This window comes from Phodopus roborovskii, unplaced genomic scaffold, assembly GCF_943737965.1.
Source record: "Phodopus roborovskii unplaced genomic scaffold, PHOROB, whole genome shotgun sequence".
Taxonomy (NCBI): domain Eukaryota; kingdom Metazoa; phylum Chordata; class Mammalia; order Rodentia; family Cricetidae; genus Phodopus; species Phodopus roborovskii.
The window spans coordinates 21,801,997-21,823,176 of record NW_026126558.1 but is presented as its reverse complement, the minus strand read 5'-3'; the positions used below and the strand labels follow the sequence as shown (position 1 = coordinate 21,823,176).

At 44.9% G+C, this 21,180-nt stretch overlaps 3 protein-coding genes across 3 annotated transcripts; 1 reads left to right on the top strand and 2 right to left on the bottom strand.

The window, feature by feature from the left end:
• Positions 1-16: 16 nt before the first annotated feature.
• On the bottom strand, positions 17-7,597 carry Cog8 (component of oligomeric golgi complex 8). The gene is made up of 5 exons (XM_051201455.1): positions 7,168-7,597; positions 4,689-4,896; positions 2,781-3,608; positions 1,657-1,825; positions 17-506 (listed from the first exon to the last, which is right to left on the bottom strand). Exons 1-5 carry the CDS (start codon positions 7,560-7,562, stop codon positions 184-186), a joined length of 1,923 nt encoding a protein of 640 aa, XP_051057412.1. The 5' UTR covers positions 7,563-7,597; the 3' UTR covers positions 17-183.
• Positions 7,598-7,731: 134 nt separating this feature from the next.
• On the top strand, positions 7,732-9,507 carry Nip7 (nucleolar pre-rRNA processing protein NIP7). Its single transcript, XM_051201469.1, has 5 exons — positions 7,732-7,896; positions 8,005-8,091; positions 8,189-8,327; positions 8,759-8,899; positions 9,082-9,507. Exons 1-5 carry the CDS (start codon positions 7,841-7,843, stop codon positions 9,199-9,201), a joined length of 543 nt encoding a protein of 180 aa, XP_051057426.1. The 5' UTR covers positions 7,732-7,840; the 3' UTR covers positions 9,202-9,507.
• Positions 9,508-12,116: 2,609 nt separating this feature from the next.
• Positions 12,117-18,273, bottom strand: Tmed6 (transmembrane p24 trafficking protein 6). The gene is made up of 4 exons (XM_051201466.1): positions 18,024-18,273; positions 16,023-16,149; positions 14,181-14,329; positions 12,117-12,368 (listed from the first exon to the last, which is right to left on the bottom strand). The coding sequence occupies exons 1-4, from the start codon at positions 18,234-18,236 to the stop codon at positions 12,141-12,143; spliced, it is 717 nt and encodes a 238-aa protein (XP_051057423.1). The 5' UTR covers positions 18,237-18,273; the 3' UTR covers positions 12,117-12,140.
• Between the last annotated feature and the right edge of the window lie 2,907 nt (positions 18,274-21,180).

The window sequence follows — 21,180 nt, the reverse complement described above, 5'->3', positions numbered from 1 at the left end:
AGGGACAGCAGCCAGGTGGCGATAGTCGGTTGGCTTTATTAAAGCTCCCACGTACCAAAGTGCCCCGCGAAATCCTAGGCAAAGCTGTCTCAGCTTCCACACACGCAGCGACCTTCCCTCTCCAGATGCCGCCGACAGCACTGTGCCTTTAGTGCTGCTTGCCAGCCTGGGTGCAGGGAACGCCTAGGGCTCCTCACTCGGGGGCTGCAGCGGCTCTCCATCCAGCGGCTCTCCATCCAGCGGCTCTCCCTCCACTGGCTCCACAGGCAGCGGTTCCCCTGCTTCTTCCCTCTCTGACCCGCCCTCAGGGGACGCTGAAGTAACTGGCTCCAGGCTAGGTTGCTCCATAGAAACAGCTGGGGCCACGAGGTCGGGTACTATCTCCTGGTCATTTAGAGAGAAGACTGTCTCTCTCTTAGGCAGGATAAAGGCGAGAGGTTCCTGAATGGCGCTGATGTTCACATGCCCAAGGTTTCTGTGCTTGGAGAGCTGGGTGGGTGAAATGCCTGACTCACATGAAAATGAAAAATGAAATGGAAAGAAGTCATTAAATTCAATGCAGACACCGGGGGGGGGGCACACTCACAGTAAAGAACTGACACAATTACATATTCCAATACAGCAAGAACATATGGAACGACTTACACTGGCGCCCACAGTAAAGTGGGTGGAGCCAGGAGACACTGGGACCCTGGCATAGATAGACACAAGAGAAAGTGCTAAGCCAAGAACAGCTACCTTAGTGAAGGTCATCACTGACCCACTGCCTGAGAGAAGCTGTGCCTCCCCTCACCCAACTCCATAAGATATAACGTCTTATTTTTATTTTTTGAAACAGGGTCTCTACATAGCACTGGCTATCCTGGAATTCACTACCTAGACAAGCAGGCCTCCAATTCAGAGATCCACCTGTCTCCTGTTTCCCAAATGCTGAGATTAAAGGCCTGTGCTACCAAGCCCAATGAGGGATTTTTGTTTTATTTTCAAGACATGGTTTCTCTGTGTAGCCTGTCCTGGAAACTCACTTTGTAGCCCAAGCTGGCCTCGAAGTCAGATCTTCCTGCCTCTGCCTCCCAAATGCTGCAATTAAAGGTGTGCATCACCACCCCACCCCATCTAAAACTTCTTACCCCAACCCCTGGAAGTTAGAAGTAGGATGACCAGAAGTTCAAGAATGGCTTCAACTACATGCCAAATTCAAGGCCAGCTATAAGAGATTTAAAAAGATATTAACATACACAGATTTTACATGAATACATAATTAGAAACAATAAAATTAGGCCAGGCAGTAGTAGCACACACCTTTAATCCCAGCCATTCAGGAGGATCTTTTAAGTTTGAGGCCAACCTGGTATACTGAGTGAGTTCCAGGACAGCCAGGGCTATATTATAATGAAACCCTGTCTCAAAAAGCCAACAACAATAATAATAAAATCACAAAAACCAAAACCAATAATAATAATAATATTAATAAAAGTCCTAAAAGAAAACCAGAGCTAGGTGTCATGGTTCATGCCTTTAATACCAGCACTGGAGAGATAGAGGAAAACAGATCTTTGAGTTCCAGGTCAGCCTGAACTATACAGATCCTGTAACAAACAAACAAACAAACAAAACAAGTAGGTAAAAAATTAAAAAACCTTTCCTTTCTCTTACCTAGAGTCTGGGCTATCTGAGCTGGTGGGAAAAGGACTTGAAGACAGCGGTTCAAATAGGGAGCAAGGTCTTCCAGGAAGGCAGTGCAGAACTGGACAAAGATTTCTTGCTCCCCACTGCTGAATGCAGCCTCTTCAGCACGATGGAATGCCAGGATTGTTTTGGTTACCTACAAGACAAGAGTGACAACAATCAACCAGAGGAAGTCTACTGCTGCTGACTATGTGGAACAGCACAAAAATGCAGCATGAAGAAAGTTCATTCATAGCCAGGTGGTCAGGGTGCACACCTTTAGTCCCAGCACTCAGGAGGCAGAGACAGGTGGATCTCTGTAAGCTTGAGGCCAGCTTGCTGTACAGAGTGAGTTCCAGGACAGCCAGGACTACACAGAAAAACCCTGTCTTGAACAACAAAAGAAGAAAGTTATTCATCCCCAGCTGTACATTTCATTGCTATCTTGTTCACATTCAGCAATGTGGTCAATAGTCACTATTGTGTCACTTCATTGGTGGATTTATGACCCAGCCTGTTATGTTCTGGTATAGTTTCCAGTTCTAGCAGAGGATCATCATGAAAAACAAGTGGGATGCTCTCCTTAAGGCCTTGAGGAAGAAACATACACATTGTGAGCTGTCTTCGGTAGATGACCTCTAGGAACTGAGGACCTCAGTTCCATAACTTTTCCAATGGCACAGAATGGCACGTGACAACTGGAATGAGACTCTAATGGAGCTCAGAACTCTAACTCCAACAGACACTGGGAGATCCAGCTTAAATATAGCCTGTGAGACCCTGAACAGAAAACCCAGAGACAGTGTACCTGGATTCCTGGTTCACAGATACTGGATGATATATGTACTATTTAAAGCTGCTGAGTTCTAGGGAATCTGATATCAAGCAATAGACTGCATGCCGAATGATTGCCACAGGTACTCTACTTCATAGCTTCTACGATCATCCCCACATAGGGTGATCAATCATCAGAGATGCGCTACCAGAAAAACGCTTAAGACCACACTAAACCTCTCATAGTCAGCAGGCACCATGGTTACATGGACTGGTTTAATACAAAAGCCTGAATGGCTGCTAACAAAGGCAGACCAAGGTAGCAGAAAATTACCCACCTTAGCAAGAGCATCCTCCAAGGCCTGAGTCACATCCTGTGCTAGGGCCACAGGACAGCAGAGACGCAGATCATTGAAAGCAACCAAAATGTTGTTGAGAAAGCAGGCAAGAGGTGGGAAGTCTAAGAGTACCATCGGTGGCTGCAATGTCCCTGGTTGTGCGGCTGGCACTGCAGTAGGCATGTTACTGCTGCCCAGGATGGCTGCAGCCGAGATGAGGGTGTAGGAAGTCATTTCATCCTGGAATTTCTCCACTGCTTCCTCAACAGCCTTCTGGAAAGTGTTGATTGCCACCCTCTGGAAAACAGGAGCCAACTGGCCCCGGAAATCAGCCCCTACCCGGCTAAAGGACAGCCCAAAGTACATGCACTGGCCCAGCAGAGAGTCCAAGCGGCCACCTATACCCCGGGAAAGGTCAGCCTCTAACACCTGCAGGAATTGTGAGATTTTCTGTAGCACCCAGCCATGGAAGATGGCACCCTCATTCACAGTGTACTCTCCCATGGCAGGTGGGAGCAAGGGGTCTTCATCTGAGAAGATGGCACGGTACTGGGTGATGATATCAAAGAGGTGGACCCGGCAGGCCTCAATGGTTTTTGTGATATGGTAATAAGGATCATCATTAGGGATGGCAGTCAGGATGGAGCGAAGCCAAGCATCCCGGGCCTGAAGAAACTTCACCCTCAGCTCAGCCTCAGTGAAGACATCCATGCGCCTTAGATAGCCAATGACACGCAGGCAGGCTGGGAGCTGGATGTTGGTTCTCAGTTGCTGGATCAGCTGGCTGAGCATCAGCTGCATGGACTGACGTACTTCATTTACAATGCCCTGACAATATAGACATACTGAGTCACAACACACTGGGGAAAATATTTTGGAACCCATCCTACTAACCATGGACACTGTAGGCTTTCTTGACATACAACAGATTTGTAAAGCTTACACCTGAAGTTTACAGAGATCTGCTTGCATAACTAACTTTCTTGGTCAAAATTGTCCTAGCATTTTTCATCAAAATCGGCAAACTACAAACTGTTTATCTTGAGGCCCTGCCTGATTCTCCAGTTTCATCAGCTTCTTAATGCCCCCAGCCTTTCTCCATTATAGTACAGTAATAGTGGCTGGTTTGGAACACCTGAAACACTCCAGTTTCTTTCCACCTCACTCTGTATTGCCTCTTCTACTTCCTATTTTGCTCTCTCCCTAGATTTTCAAGTACTGGTTCTTTCTCATCCTGATCATGCTAGCAAAGCAACACTCTAACAACCCTTCCTAAGCCCACAATTCATTTCATTTTATTTTTGTCTTTTTAAAACAGAATTTGAGCAAGCTGGCCTCAAAACTCACTAAGTACCTAAGGATGGCCTTGAACTCCTGATTGATCCTTTTGCCTCCACCTTCCAGGAGCTGGTTTTACAGGCATATCCCATCACGCCTGGCTTTCTCTGGGTTATTCCTTCAGACATTTATCATTATCTGTCAAGTATCAGACGTTCACTAGAATAGAAATTTCATGAGAGCCATGGCCTTGAATACTTTGTTCACATGGTATTACTAGTACCTAAATCAGTATCTGGCACGTGAGTAATATGATCTTTGGCCAGGTGGTGGGGGTATATGTCTTTAATCCCAGTAATAGGGAGGCAGAGGTCAGCCTGATCTACAGAGTGAGTTCTAGGACAGCCAGAGCTACAAAGAAACCCTGTCTCAAACAAAACAAAACAAAAACCCAAAACAACAACAAAAAAGATCATTGAATAAGTAAGCCAATATCTTCTGTTCAGCTTCCCTGGCTAGCAGAAATTGATATGAAATAAGCAAAGGTTTCTACTTAAAAGCTTAGTCATAATCACAGAACTAATAATTACAAGATCATCAGCTTGAGGGCCCTCAGGGCAAGTGGGCTACCTGGATGACAGGGATGGAGGAGTATTTCCTTTCCAGTCGTCGCACATAGGCTGCAAGCTCCAGGGCCTCTTCATAATAGCTGTTTCGGACACAGGTGTCCATAAGCTGGGGAATCTCTAAAATCTCCAGGATTTCTGTGTGCCGGTTTAGAGTCAGGGTATTCATCCGGCGGTTAGAGCTGATCTCCTCAGCTTCTTTCACAAAGTTCCTAGAACCAGTTGGAAAATATATTTCTTCATTGTTTTGTTTACCTGATTCATTTAAAATCTTAACACAGTGCTGAGTGTGGTGATATACACTCTAAGCTCATCTTCCCAGAGGCTGAGGCTGATGAGTTCATGGCTTTTTCTACATAGTGCGTTCCAAACCAGGAACACATGGTTAAGACTCTAAGACTCTCTTTCAAAATCCTCACATCAAACCTGTAACTCTTTTTTTTTTTTTTTTTTTTTTTTTTTTTTTTTTGGAGACAGGGTTTCTGTGCATAGCCGATTGTCCTGTAACTCTCTATAGACCAGTCTAGCCTCAAACTCACAGATCTGTGTGCCTCTGCCTCTTGAGTGCTGGGATTAAAGGTGTGTACCACTAACTCCTGGCTAAGGAAACTTTTTTTTAATACTTTAATTAACATTATTATGTGCATTGGTGTGAGGGTGTCAGATCCCCTAGAACTGGAGTTAGACAGTTCCAAGCAGTCATGTGGGTGCTGGGAGTTGAACCCCAGATCTCCTGGAAAAGCAGCCAGTGTTCTTAGCCACTGAGCCCTCTTTCCAGCCCCTTGAAAAAATTTTTAACTCAAGGTTTAAGAAACTCCTCAAGAACACATCATTAACTGATGGCTTATATGGAGTCGAGATGGTTCAGTGGGTAAAGGTTTGTGGTGCCTGCCAACAAGTGTGACCTGAGTTTGATTCCCTAGATTTACATAATAGGAGAACCTACTCCTACAGTTGTCTTCTGACTTCCACATGCACATGGCAGCACCCATCTATCTCCATGTAATTTTAAAAAATGGCTTGAGATCTGGACTGGCTGCAAGGATTGTCACATTTGGTCGAGGTCTCATGGAGAAGGACTAAGTTATGGCAAGGTACTTTCCCTTCCTGGACCTGTCTCTTCATTGGTTAAAAGTAAGAAGACCCATTTCACAAAGGCATGAAAAGATGACATGTATGAGGCTGTTTGACAGTGGTATCCTACACCTTTAATCTGGGCACTCAGGAGGCAGAGGCAAGCAGATACCTGAGTTTGAGGCCAGTCTGGTCTATAGAGGGAGTTCCAGGACAGCTAAGGCTACACAGAGAAATCCTGTCTTGCAGAAGCAAAAGACATTTATGAAATACACAGGATCTGCCCCAAAGTAAATGTATAAAAACAGTAAATAAATTCCTTACTAGCCATTGCTGGGGCTGGCTCAGCAATCACTGCTTTTGCAGGGGACTCAGGTTCAGGTCCTAGTACACATATCAAGTGGCTCATAACCACTCCAGTCCTAGCAGATCTGACATCCCCTTCTGGCATCCCTGGGCACAAATGGTGCTCAGACATACATGCAGGTAAAACACTCACACATATTTTTAATAGCTATTAGTATTTCCCTAGTAGAGCAGCAACTAGCCTACAAGCCACTCTTGCCCTAAGACTCCCGTAGCTCTTAATGTGATGTGCTGCCCTTGCCCTTCCACTTTAACTTTCTCCACTTCCCTATAGTAATTCCAGAAACTGGCTTGATGAAGTCCTGAATCTCTTCAGGCACACAGGGTACAAAATCTATTTTAAATATCCAAAAGCTCTAAAGAAAACTGAACTTGAGTCACATAAAGCACAACTGGATAACAGAACTGAGGTTAAACAGACTAAGGACCTATAGCTGAAAAAGAAAATGCTTTTGACGATCTATGATGCCCCCAAATAGGATTTTCATGTCGGTCAGCCTCATATCAATGGAAGTTTCAAAGCAAATAGCCTCCAGCCCAAGCTGTTGAATATTCCTAACAATAAAGGTGCGTATATTAAGCTGACATTTACGTAATGTTAACTATGTCAGGCCCAATGAACTGCTTTATATAGATTTTTGTTTGTTTTGATACAGTGTCTCATGAGCTCGGGCTGGCCTGAACTCAAAACACAGACTTGGATGATGACTTTGCGATACAAGTGTTGGAATCACAGCTTGTGTTAACAAGTTTGGCTGGATTTTTATTATTGTTTAGTACAACAGCCTATGGGGGAGTGGTGGACTCCTGGCTTTCAATTCTGACTTGGAAACTTACTAGCTGTGTTCTTGGACAAGTCACTTCACTTTGACTTCCTCGTCTGTAAAATAACAATGACGGCACCTACCTAGATGGCTGTGGTGAAACTTAAGGGCATTAACAAGGCGTTCAGGAGAGTGCTCTGTGTAAGGGGCAGCTATGTCTAGCCTCCTGGCGTCCTGTTAGTTACAGATTTGGGACCCTCAGCATTAGGCCAGCCGCACCTGCAGCTCTGCTGAAAGCTGGGCAAACGGTCGAGTAGGTGACCGAGGGACGTCTCCACGTCGCCAAAGAGACGGTGGATGCGCTCGGTGCACTCAGCACCGCGAATGAACGTCTTGTAATTGGCGAAGGCTAGGTCGCGCGTCTGCTGCAGCAGCTGGGCCCGCTCCTCCGCCAAGCGCTCGGGCTCGCGCCGCAGCCGGTCCAGCCCCGAGCCGCTCAACTCCCGGAGGTAGCGGCCCACGTCAGGTCGCTCACGCCACTGGGCCTCAGGGAAGCGGTCGCGGAACAGCGACGCCAAAAGTCCCTCATCTTCTACCTCCCCCAGCGCGGCTGCTGTGGCCGTCGCCGCGGCCGGAGCAGGGGCGGAGGACCGGAGAGTCACAGCAGCTGCCATCTTTCCAGCAACGCCGTCACTTCCTCTCCAGGCCCGCGAGGGCGCCGCTGTAGCGCCTGGGACCGGAAACAGTTAAGAAGCATTTCCTTTTTCTATGGCTTCTCACCTAGCCGGCTTTGCGGCCCCCTAAGGTCCTCCAAGCTAGGTGGCACTAACATAGAGAACACGCGGCATCGGGCTAGAGAGGCAAGCTTTGGTGTTGCCAGGAAGCCGGGTGAGGTGACTTCCGTTTCCGCCTCTCCGGGCACGAGGATACCGGGAGTCAAGCTGGCGGGAAAATGAGGCCCTTGACTGAAGAAGAGACCCGAGTAATGTTTGAGAAGATTGCGAAATAGTAGGGTCCTGAGAGGCAGACGAGGGGCGGGCTGCGGGGAGCGGGGACGCGCGCGGCACTGGGGCAGGACGGCTCCGGCGTAACCGCCAGTCTTCTTTTTGCTCTCAGCATCGGGGAGAACCTACAGCTCCTGGTGGACAGGCCCGACGGCACCTACTGTTTCCGGCTGCACAACGACCGAGTGTACTATGTGAGGTGAGGCGAGGTGGGGCTTGGTGCGCACCGGCTCCTGGGCTGGAGGCCTGCGTCCCACAGAGGCCGTCACCAGCATCCTTCCTCCTCGACCTTGTAGTGAGATGATCCTGAAGCTGGCCGCCAACATCTCCGGGGATAAGCTGGTGTCACTGGGGACGTGTTTTGGGAAGTTTACCAAGACCCACAAGTTCCGGTTGCACGTTACAGCTCTCGATTACCTTGCACCCTATGCCAAGGTAAGTGGGGCCGCTCTTCCATTTTGTCATCGGGGATGAAGTCAAGAGCACAGATTCATTTCTTTCGAGTTCCTGACAGCGTCAGTAGGAGATGTTTGTAGGTGTAGCTGCGTAGCCTAGCTGACTGTAGTAAAACAGAGAGGCCTCCACAGTGTCAGCTGGTGATCAGAAAGTAGAGATAAGTGCCTGTGATGAGATTGATCTTGGGGCCCAAAAATAAACATACAAAACCCCCAAAACTGTTAAGTTGCTCATAGTGTTAAGATGTAGAGTCGAGGAAGGGACTCCATGGCAAAAGATAGAAAGATTGGTCCAAACAGTTTAAAGGGAGCATGTCTGCTTGCCTGTTTCCCCACCTCTCCTTAAACACAAAAGCAGCAGCCAGTCTACCTACTAGCATTCCTATCTCTTGATTTCTAACCCTTTTTCAGTATAAAGTGTGGATAAAGCCTGGAGCAGAGCAGTCCTTCTTGTATGGAAACCATGTGTTGAAATCGGGTCTGGGTCGAATCACTGAAAATACTTCTCAGTACCAGGGAGTAGTGGTTTACTCCATGGCAGACATTCCTTTGGTGAGTAGAGATGGTAGCCATCACAGATACCGGGTACCTTCTGAAAAGGATGTTGTTTTGGTCTGTGTACTGGGAGACTTAACTTCTCAGCACCCTTTGGAGTTCTCAGAGATATAACTGTTTTGATGCAGGTTTTTGTTTGTTTTTTAGTGAGTGAATTAGTGTTGTTCTTTCAATTCTAGGGCTTTGGGGTGGCAGCAAAGTCTACTCAAGACTGCAGAAAAGTGGACCCCATGGCAATTGTGGTGTTTCATCAAGCAGACATTGGGGAATATGTACGGCATGAAGAAACATTAACTTAGTATAGGCATCCCAAGAACTTTCTGCTGTATGAGGACTTAGCTTTGTTTCCAATGTGTGCAGACATCACCATGTCAAATTTGGATACTGGTATATGCAACTTCGATTCTTACTCAACACAGATGACTCAAAAATAGGGTTTCAGGCCCTCTAGAGGCAAAAGCAGGTGGACCACAAATATAGTGGGCTACTTGGCATGTTCAAGGCTAGCCTAGGGTACATAGTGAGACCCCCTGTGTCAAAAATCTAAACAAACCAAAACCTGTCAAGTGTTTGTGTGAGTAAATAGTTTTTGTAGTCTCTATCTGTATCTTTTTTGTTTGAATCAGCAGACTTGTTCTGATAACGAGCTCTAAGTTACTGCACTGAGGATAGGAGCAGTTTTACTGTTATCTGTGATAACACTTTTCCTCCAGTAATAGCATAGCAGACTAATGGTATTATTTTATTGATACCATTAAAGATAGAAACAGCCATATAAGGATAGTAGGCTATTCATATATATATATATATATATTTTATATTTTTTTTTTTTTTTTTTTTTTTTGAGGTGGGGGCGGGTTTCAAGGCAGGGTTTCTCTGTATTGTTTTTGAGCCTGTCCTGGAACTATGTAGACTACCTGGCCTCGAACTCATGGAAATCTGCCTGCCTTCGATCCCCTAGTGCTGGGATTAAAGGTGAGCACCACCAACACCTGGCTATGCCTATGATTTTTACCAGTGAAATTTAGTAAAAAGTTATGGATGGAACTCAACTATTTTTCTTGGTGGTAAGTGGTGTATGGTGTGGAAGAACCTGTACTCAAGTCTCAATTCTGCTGCCTGCCAGTTGTCTGGTATTGGACAAGTTACTCCAATACTGGATAAGCTTTATTCTTCCTTTGTTAAAAGGGGAAAGGGAAAAAAGTATGAAACTGATAAATGTGGTGATATACTTTTAATTCCAGCAGTGGGGAGGCAGAGGCAGATGTATTCAAAATCAGCATGGTCTACATGGGGCATTCCTGGCCAGACAAAAAGAAAACAAGCCAAAACAGACAAAATTGGAAAAATACCTTCACTCATCAATGTACCAGTATTCGTAATTAAAAATAATGATTATAAAGCATCTAGCATAGGTCTGGCAAATAGGTGTGGAATAAATACTGAAATAGGTTTTTTAAAGTGTTTTAGATGTATTTTTTTTGTGTGTGTATATGTGTGTCAATGTTTTGTCAGCATGTATGTATGTATGTATACTTGTGTACTGTGATGTGGAGGTCTGGAGAGTCTTGGATTCCCTGAAACTAGAGTTGCAGATGTATGTGAGTTAATGTGGGGGGTCTTTGGAACTGTGTCTTCTCCAAGAGTGAGTGGTCTGTGCTCTTAAAAACCATCAAACTATCTCTCCAACTCCCATTTTTAAAAACTATGTGTTCCAGGCATGGTGGCATACACCATTAATCTCAGCACTCAGGAGACAGGCAGGTGGATCTCTGAGCTCAAGGCCAGCAGTCTACATAGTGAGTTCCAGGACAGTTGGGGCTGTGTAGAGAAATCCTGTCTCAAAATAAAAAAAATTGTGTGTCTGTGTGAGTATATTCCACTTGGATGCCAGTGTCCTCAGAGGCCAAAAGAGGGATTAGATTCCCTGGAGTAGGAGTTAAAGGCAGTTGTGAGCCTTCTCTGTGTAGGTGTTGGAAACCAAATCCCTGTCTTCTAAAAGGAAGGCTCTTAATTGCTGCGCCATCTTCCCTGCCCATGTTGAAATATTTTTGTTACATTACTATTAATTGAAACAGGCTCTGAACTTGACCAGGCTGGCTTTGAACTCACAAAGATCCATCTTCCTCAAAAGTGTTGGAATTAGATGGGTAAACTGCCACACTGGGCTCAAAATAACTTTTTTTGTTTATTTTTTTGTTTTGTTTTTGGAGAGTGGGTTTCTCTGCTTTTTTGTTTTTAAAGCCCTGGCTTTCCTGGAGTCAGACTGGCTTCAAACCCACAGAGATCCTCCTGCCTCTGTCTCCTGAGTTCTGGGTCAAAGGTGAGCACCAACACCACCACATATCATCTTTTTTATTTTCTGTGACAGGGTCTCACATTGGTCTGAAACAACTATGTAGTCAGGCTGTCTAAGCCTCTCAAGTGATATTATAGGTCTATGTCACTACACCTCATTTCCAAAGGTAATATCCTTTAAAGTAAAATGTTTTCAACCACAGAAAGGCACCATAGAGCCAGCAGGATAGCTCCGTGGGTAGGCTGGTAGAGTGGATAAGGGCATGTGCCACCAAGACTAATGTTGAGTTCAGTCTCTGGGACAAAGTAGGAGGGAATGCTGAACTTCATAGTCCTATACAATGGATTTAAAAGTTTCTAAAGACACAAAAATTAGGTTTTGACGTATTGTTTTAAACTCTTTCAGAGCTTTTTAGCTTACATTGAGATAGGGGCTTGAATTGGCTGGGACTCATCTTTGCTTCCACCTTTGGGGTACTAGGGTTCAGGCCTGTGTGCCACTACTCTGACAGGTGTGGGGCTAGAGAACAAAGCCAGGGCTGCTGCATGCAAAGCAGGTACTCTGTCAACTGAGCTACTTCAGAACTCCCTTTCAGAAGGTTTTCCATTAACATCTAAGTGGGATCCATGAAGGTTAAGGGACAGCTGAACAGAATGGTATTTTAAGCTGGGGGTGGTAGTACACACCTTGGCAGCAGTGGGGAGGCAGAGACAAGTGAGTTTCTTGAGGCCAGCTGGGTCTACACAGCACGCTGTAGCCCAGCCAAGGCTACACATTGAAACCCTCTCTCCAAAACACTGCATTTAAGTTTTAACATTTAATACATATTTTAGGATAATCAGCATCAGAACTCAGTTTTTATTATTGCCATTTCCATTTACTGATGAACACAAATAGATTTGTCTTTCCCCAGAAAAGCTGGTTTATTAAAGCTATACATTAGCACCTTGGCCTTGTGTCAGCAGTTGAGACAATGAAAAGACGTTTCAAGAAATACACCTGAAGGACCCCAGAAAGAACAATAGCAAGGCTCTGAGCTGCAGACCACCAGTTCACATAGGTGTAGTTGGACTGGAGAAGGAAAAAATCAGCCACTTTTCTCATCCTGGCGAAGTTGTAGTAGCGCCACATGTGAAAGACATTGTTCTGAACCTTTCGTGTACTGTCCTGTGGGAATAAGGAAAACTGCTCTGGCTGCCGTCTGGGCCTTACCTGCACTAAGGTAAGTTACCAAAGTCACGTTATTCGAGATTCTGACATTCAACACTCCTGTAGCAGTTGATAATAAAAGGCCTTTAATCCTAGCACTCAGGAGGCAGAGGCAGGTGGATCTCTGAGTTCCAGGACAGCCAGAGGTGTTACACAGACAAACAAAAAATGATACTTTGGCTGTATTTAAAAAGATTTGCTGGGGTAGTTTTAAAGTTGGGAGGTATGGATGGGGGCTTGGGATGTACCTAAGTAGTAAGAAGGATTGCCTAGTATCTACAAAATTCTCAGCCTTGTACCCTAAACACATAGCCTTGCACATTTGAGGTAAACACTCTTACTAAGCTACTTTTCATGTAGCCCAGGTTGGCCTTACACTGTAGCCAAGGATAACTTTGATTCCTGATCTACTCTATTGAGTTATGGGTATAAGCCGTTGTCAGTGCCAGAAATAGTTCTGGAACAATGACTGTCATTGCCCTCCTAATTGATGTCTTCTCCCTACAGACTCTTGCTAGGCTTATAAAGAAATATCTTTGCAGATGTCTCTTATGAGTCCCACATTTTGCCATTATAGCACAAAAGCAGTCATAAATGATGTGTAACTGACAAATGAACATGGCTCTGTTCCAGTAAGATTTAGATTTACAGAACAAAAGCTTTTGTGTGCCAAGGAGACAAAGTGATGGGAGAAGAGATATGCAGATCACTTGTCTAGTCAGAGGCTTTCACCCAGAATCCAAAGGAAAACTTACAAGGAGCTTTTAAGAAAACGATGACTTCCCCACACACCTCTTTTCTACTTATAGTGCTGATGCTGCTAAACACCTAGCAAGGGCTAACTAGTACTGAGGTACATTCCCAGCCACCAGCAAAGGATCTCAGTAGACATTTTCTCAAAAATCTACAAAATGGTCAATAAGCATATAAAGAGATGCTTAATTTTGTTTGTTTTCTGACACAGTCTATCTACATAGCTCCAGCTGTCCTGGAACTCACTCTGTAGAGTTGGCTCAAACTCAGAGATCCACCTGTTTCTGCCTATGAGACCCTGTTTTTTTTTTTTTTTTTTTAAGAAAAAAAGAAAAAAAGAAAAAAAAAGTAATCAAAGAGGGGCAGTTGGTGCACACCCTTAATCCCAGCACTTGGGAGGTGGAGGCAGGCAGATCTCTTGAGTTCAAGGCCAGACTGGTCTACAGAGTGAGTTCTGGGACAGCCAGAGCTGTTACACAAGATAGTGTCTAAAAAAACCAAATAAGTAAATAATCAAGCTGGGTATGGTGGCACATGCCTTTACTCTCAGCACTAAAGAGACAGGTTGGTTTCTGTGAGTTCAAGGCCAGCCAAAGATGCATAGTAAGACCTTGTCTCAAACAAGCAGAAGCCATGCTTCGTGAAAGAAGCTACCACAAAGCTACATGTATGATTCTGTTTACATACAACTTCAAACAGAAAATCATAGGAACAGTTCTACAGTGATTCTAGCATTGGGTGATTCTGGAGGGAATGGGGGCAGTCAGGATGTGTAGAGTTTCAGGGACATGAGATTGTTCTGCTCTAGGCACCAGGGGTAAATGCACAAGTTTGTGAATATATATGAAAAGAGGCAGTGGGATAGATTGATCTGTTAGCCATTGTTTGCCCAGGCCTTGACACCAAACAGTGGTGCCATGCTGCATAATGCTGAACTGAAGGGTTCAGCTCCTCTCCCCTATTTTGTTTTTATCATGAGTCTTTCAGGCTATACCCCAGGAATGCTAATCCCATTACCTCAATGGCATCCAGGGTATCGTTCAGCTGTTTCCTTTGATTCTCTTTGTGATCCATTTCAGGCCCCTCATAGAAGACTCCAAAGTTGAGATACACTTGTATAGAACTGAAGCGATTCTGCTCATTTTTTAGACAAAGCTGATAGAAACCTGTGGGAATTCCTAGATCTCATTACCATGTTTTAAGTGTCCCACTCTGTCTTTTTGTTTGTTTTTTCCCTCGAGACAGGGTTTCTCTGTGTGGCTTTGGAGCCTGTCCTAGAACTCGATCTGTAGACCAGGCTAGTCTTGAACTCACAGAGATCTGCCTGCCTCTGCCAATTGCTGGGATTAAAAGTGTGTGCCACCACCACCCAGCATCCCACCCAGTCTTAAAGTTCTCCTAGTCATAGCTGTTCACCAGTTTGTTTGGGGGGGGGGTGTGTGTGTGTGTGGTTTTGTTTTTTAGAGGGGTGTGAGGCAGGGTTTCTCTGTGTAGCTCTAGCTGTCCTGGAATTTACTCTGTAGACCAGACTGGCCTCAGACTCACAGAAAGCCACCTACCTCTGCCTCCAAGGTGCTAGGATTAAAGATGTGTCCCACCACTGCCCAGCTTGTTTTATTTTTTAGTTTGAGGCGGCAGGGTCTCACTATGTAGCTCAGCCTGGTCTTGAACCCAGAATTCTCATACCTCAGCATTTGAAATGCTGGGATGATAGTCATTCACTACCACCTGTAGTTTGTTCCCGGGTTTCAAAATTACTACTGTAGCACCTATTTAGATCATAGGACCTTTTTTTGACACAAGGGGCACTGTTCTTTACAGCAACTTGATAAATGTTACTCCTATACTAGATACAAAAATGTTTTTTTCTTCCAACACTTACTGTTTTTTGTTTTGTTTTGAGATAGGGTCTCACTATGAAGACCAGTATGGTAGTTTGAATAAGAATGGCTCTATAGGATCATATATTTAAATGCTTGGTCCCTAGTTGCGAACTATTTGGGGAAAGATTAGAAGGTGTAGCCTTGCTGGAGGAGGTATGTCACTGTGGGTGGGGCTGTGAGGTTTCAAAAGCAATACCAGGCCTAGTCTATACCTCTCTGCCTCATGGTTGTGGGTCAGATATAACCTCTCAGTTACTGCTTCAGCAACATGCCTGCCTGTCCACTGCTTTGGTCATGTTTGTCAAAGCAATAGAACTCAGACAATCAGGCTGGCCTTGATTTCAGAGGTCTGCCTGCCTCTGCCTCCTGAGTACTGGGATTCCAGACCTCTGTTTGCCAATCCTAGGTATGTGTTGAAGTTGAAAGCATAGTGTCTTTGCTTATTCTTTGTATACTATTAAAACTGGAGGGTAACATCTTGAACTTGAAACTAGGAAAAATTGCTGGGCAGTGGTGGTACATGCTTTTAATCCCAGCACTGGAGAGGCAGAGACAGCTGAATCTGTGAGTTCAAGGTTAGCTTGGTCTATAAAGCAAGTTCCAGTATAGCCACCAGAGCTATACAGAGAAACATTGTCTTGAAAAATCAAAAACCAAACAAACACAAAAAACTTAGGAGAAACTGTCACATTATGGACAAAAGTGTTCTCACTGGAGTAATTCCCTACAAAATGTTCTGCTTGGTGACTAAAAGTTTGGAGTTTCATTTTATTTTATTATTATTTTTGTTTTATTTTGCTGTTTGGGACAGAGTTTCTTTGTGTGACAGCACTGGCTGTACTTATTGAACTCTCCTTATACATCAGGTTGGCCTCGAACTCACAGAGATTTCCCACTGTTTCTGCCTCCTGAGTGTTGTGATCAAAGGTGTGGGCAACCCTTATTTCTCAATTTCATAGAAACTGAAGATACAGACCTGTCTCTTGTGTAGCGAAGTTAATCTGGCCCCGAACATCCTGGGATGTGTCAATAAGGAAACCCTGTGGAGTATGTATGGTGGCAGCAATGTGTCGGTCATGTGACATCCCAAAAGTGAGCTGAACCTTCCATCACCATTTAAAAGAAAAGAATAGAAAAGATCCCTACATCATTCAGACACTAGCATGGACTTGACCCCCCCACAGCATCAGCACAGTAGCTCTGTGTGCCACCCTCCCAGCCCTCTTGTAGAAGCTTCAAACTGAGGTGGCTTTTTTAGTTGCCACCATGATGGCACGGTGGAGTCACATGAGTGTTCTGCAGTGGCACACACAGAATGTAGGATATAGTCACCTAAACAATTCCCCTGATGAGGAAGAAAGCAGGTCACCTGCCACACAGATATGGATTACTACCATATGCAGTTGCCATGCAGTTCCTGGCTGAAGTTGGGTGGTTGAGCTCCCTGGAGTGACCTAGATTTGGATATTTGCTGCTTGAGAGTCCCCTCCCCAAAGCAAACAGCACTCCTAGACACTTGTTCACAGTAAGCTCAAGAGTAGCTTTGGTTTAGTATAACAGACCATAAAAGACTGATAAATTAGGACAGGTGTAGTGAAGCACAACTTTAATCCTAGCACTTGGGAAGCAGAGGCAGGCAGATCTGTGGGTTCAAGGCCAGCCAGTTTCAGGATAGCCAGGACTACACAAAGAAATCCTGTCTTGAAAAACAAAATAACTACAAAAAGGTTAATTTCAGCAGAATAAGAGTAATATTGCTTGCTAGGCAGTAGTGCACACTTTTAATACCAGCACTTGGGAGGCAGAAGCAGGCAGTTCTCTGTGAGTTCTAGGCTAGACTGGTCTACTGAGTAAGTTCCAGAGCTACACAGAGAAATGCTGTCTGGAAAAACAAAACAAAAAAGACCTTCAGTGGAGTAAGAACAACTTAATACTATGTAAACCAACCAATATTAGAAAGTTATGGCTGGGTACGGCAGCACACACTTTGGGAAATGCAGGAATTTTGCGCATTCTCACCCAGCAAGGCCCATATATTGAGATCCTATCTCAAAAAAAGTAAAGAGAAAAAAAGCTAACAGGTTTCTTAGATAAAAACAGAGAACTGGGCTACAGCTCAGTTAATAGAGCACTTGCCTAGTATACACAAAGTCCTGGGTGTGATGCTCAGTACCACATAAACTAGGGCATGCTGTGTACACCTGTAGTCCTAGCACTTGTAAGGTGGAGGCAGGAGGATCATCAGTTCAGGGTCATCCTTGGTTGTGGCTCAAGTGTGAGGCCACCTCCTTGGCTGTACCCTGGGCTACATGAGACCCCCGTCTCCGCAGAGAGCCTCCACAACCTAAAACAAAACAAAACAACCTCTAACTTTAATATTAACCTCAGAAGGGTGTATTTGCAGCAACCATATGGTGGCTCACAGCCATCTATAGTGGGGTCTGAAGCCCTTTTCTGGCATAAAGTTGTACGTGCAGATGGAGAGAGCACTCATACATAAAATAAATAAATCTTTAAAAAGAAAAAAATTAGAACCTTCTGGTTGCACAGACAAACTTTCAGTTGGTTATTCTCTAGTATGCTAGGATTAAGAGGCAGGAAGAGCAGACAGTGGCCCCACACCATTGACTGAAGTGGTTTCATCTGAAATCTATTGATTGCCCTTTTCATCCAACTCTGTGCTGCATATATACCTATTTTAGAAGGTATTGGCTCTCTTAATCACCTAAAATCAGAGAACTAGTGAAGGCTGCCTCTCCTGAAGAAGCATGACTTTGTCCCTTGGATGTGAGCACACTGCTGTAGCTTCTAATTCTAGACCTACCCATATGTTTTCATACCTCTCTCATCCAGAGTTGCCCTCTAATTGAAGGTCCATTTGATTCACAAGTGGCAACCACAGCATCATAGATAACCAGATCTTGGCTTCATCAAAAACCTCACTTTATAAAAGCTATGGCCAGAGGCCTCCACGCACCTCATAGCTGAAATAGAAGTAACCCATCTGTTCAGCAAATTGCCAGAAACATTCTGTGTCTCCTGGATGGATCACAATGGCAAAGTCATGCTGATTGGATCCACGAAAGAGTGGCTGGTCCTCAGAGCCAATTAGGGGATCTGTCTTCTGGCTCATAGCAGAAGTCACTAGGCTAGGAACCACCAGCCCAGCCACAAGGAGCAAAGTGAACATGCTGCTTTCGATGGATTCTTCTGCAGGTGAGCTGCTCACAGCCCTATGGAAAGGTTAGACAGCATCTGGCTAATCATTAACCCCACAAGTTATAGCTAGGGCCAATTTCAGGGCCATCATAGACGTTCAGCAATACAAGTGCCATGCCCCCCATCTTGGATCACAGATAGATTTTGCTTTTCACCTCAAGTGGCGTGCCAGATCTAGTTAATGGATTATAGAAAAGTACTTATCAGAAGAGAGCTTTCCATCCATTTTTTGTGCTGTTTTCTTAGTTCTTGCTTCTTGTAGATTAAATATGTGGCAAGTTAATTTATAGCCAGTGTGCATACTGACTAAAGCTGGCTGAACTGAAGTTTCTCTTATATCAAATGGCTGGGTGCCACTTACTTTCTATTCAGCACCAGGTCAACAGACATCTGGCCAAAAGATTTTGTGCCCTAGAGCCAAAGCTCAGCACATACATGCATACAAAAGGCATTTTTCTCACTTCTTGTGAGTTGGGTGGGATAACCTATGTTTATTTTATGTATATATGGGTTTGTATCTGCATCTGCAAACCAGAAGAGGGCATTGGCTTCCATGAGACTACAATTATAGAAGGTTGTGTGTAACGAGTACGGTTTTTCCTATTGGCCAACAGTGCTTTATTCATTAACCAGTATGAGAAACATATATACATAATGGCATCTCCCGTCAGTTGTGAGCCCCCACATGGATCCAATTCCTGACACTTTTAGGACCTCCAGGATACCAGCCCAGTGCTCTTAACCACTGCTCTTTCCAGCCTAGCCCCCAGACTAGTCTTGAACTCCAACATCTGCCTGCCACTGAGTGCTGACATTAAAGACATTTGTCACCGTGCCCAGCTAAAAAGAAGTTTTTTGTTTTGTTTTGTTTCCCTGTATTGTTTTGGATCCTGACCTGGAACTAGCTCTGTAGACCAGGCTGGCTTCGAACTCACAGATACCTGCCTGCCTCTGCCTCCCGAGTGCTGGGATTAAAGGTGTTTGCCACCAACGCCTGGCACAAAGAAGTTTTAATATATTAAGTACTGGCTAGTTTTGTTAACTTGACACAAGCTATACTCATCTGAGATGAGGCAATCTCAATTGAGAAAATGTCTATAAAATTAGGCTACAGGTCAGCCTTCCGATATCTTAGTGATTGATGGAAGGCCCAGTCCATTGTGGGTGAGGCCCACGATGGGTTCTATAAGAAAATAGGCAGAGGAAAAAAAATGGAGAAAAGCCAGCAAGCAGCTCTCCTCCATGGCCTCTTCATCAGCTACTGCCTCCAGGTTCCTGCCTTGAGATCCTGTCCTGACTTCTTCAAAGATGAACAGTGCAATGGAAGTGTAAACCAAACACACCCTTTCCTCCCCAAGTTGCGCTTGGCCATCATTTTATCACAGCAATAGAAACCCAGACTAAGCTGGGTGGTGATGGTGATGCAGCACACCTTTAATCCCAGCACTTGGGAGGAAGAAGCAGGAGGATCTCTGCTAGTTCCAGAGCTGTTACACAGAGAAACACTGTCTGAAGGAGAGAAAACAAAAAAATAGGAAAAGAAATCCAGACAGTGAACAAGAAAGAAGGTGGTCTGTTCCTCCACCGAGTTTCCTCCACCCACTGCTCTCTAAACTGATATTGTTTTAAACCTTCTTTCTCTTCTTCTGTTTCCAATTTCTTCAGACCCACAGGGTCCAATCCTAAAAGCATTTCATATCCCAATCTTCAGTCTCCTATTCATGGCTTCAATACCCACTGACTCTCACAGGCACTAAGAAAAAACATTGTTTTTCCTCACAATACACTCCAGGGAGATACTGTCACCTACTTTTATTAGCGTTGAAGACAAGAGACACAAACTTGAATAGCTCATGGTCCCACAGTAATAGTTGGCATGGCTGGAGTCCTTATGTTCTAAGACAGTTTCTCAAGCTGTTAGTTCCCAAGGTCTGTCATCTGTAACTTGGGGCAGGTGAAATAGGATCTCACAATGTAGCACAGGATGGCATAGTATTTGTGATCCTGCTGCTTCAGGCTCCCACGGGGGCTGCAGAGATGTTTCAGTGGTTAAGAGCACTGACTGCTCTTCCAGAGGACCAGGGTTCAATTCTCTGCTCCCACATGGTGGCTCAAGGCTGGCTGTAACTCCAGTTTCAGGTAATCTAGCACCTTCACATAGACACACATGCAGGCAAAACACCAATGTGCACACGTGCGCACACACACACACAAAAGATGTGAGCCCTCATCTTCTGCTCTAGCAGCTTGCTATAATACCTGCCTGCCATGATGGATCTTTTGTTTTTCCAAGACAGGGTTTTTCTGTGTAGCCCTGACTATCCTGGAACTCAGAGATCCACCTGCCTCTACCACCACCCCCCTTCCCGCCCAGTGATGGGATTAAAGATGTGTGCCGCCACCACTTGGCCATGAAGTTTTTTTTATCCCTCTAAAACCTTAAACCCAAATAAACTCTCTCTTTTGTAAACTGCCTTGGTCATGGTGTTTTACAGCAACAGTAAAGTATCTAATACAGTCTTTAAAAAACAACAGGGAGAGGGGTATCATTTTCTTCAGTGGGTATACTACTGAAATACTGAGAAGTAGCCATGCTGAGGGGGGAGGAGCACAATGACAGGCCAGTCTCATCTACAGAGCAAGTCCCAGAAAACAAAATATACTCACTGAATTGGCGACTTTAAGAATTTGCTAGAATTCACTCCACTGACTCCAAGTGTTACAGGTAATAAGCAGAGAACAGACTTCAGCTCCCTTGAAGCCAGACAGCAAGCATCTCACTCACTACCTGAGAGGCCTGGTAGCTCTGAGGCTTCCCCCCCCCCCCCCCAGACAGGGTTTCTCTGTGTAGTCCTGGCTGTCCTGAAACTCACTTTGTAGACCAGGCTGGCCTCAAGCTCCACCTGCCTCTGCCT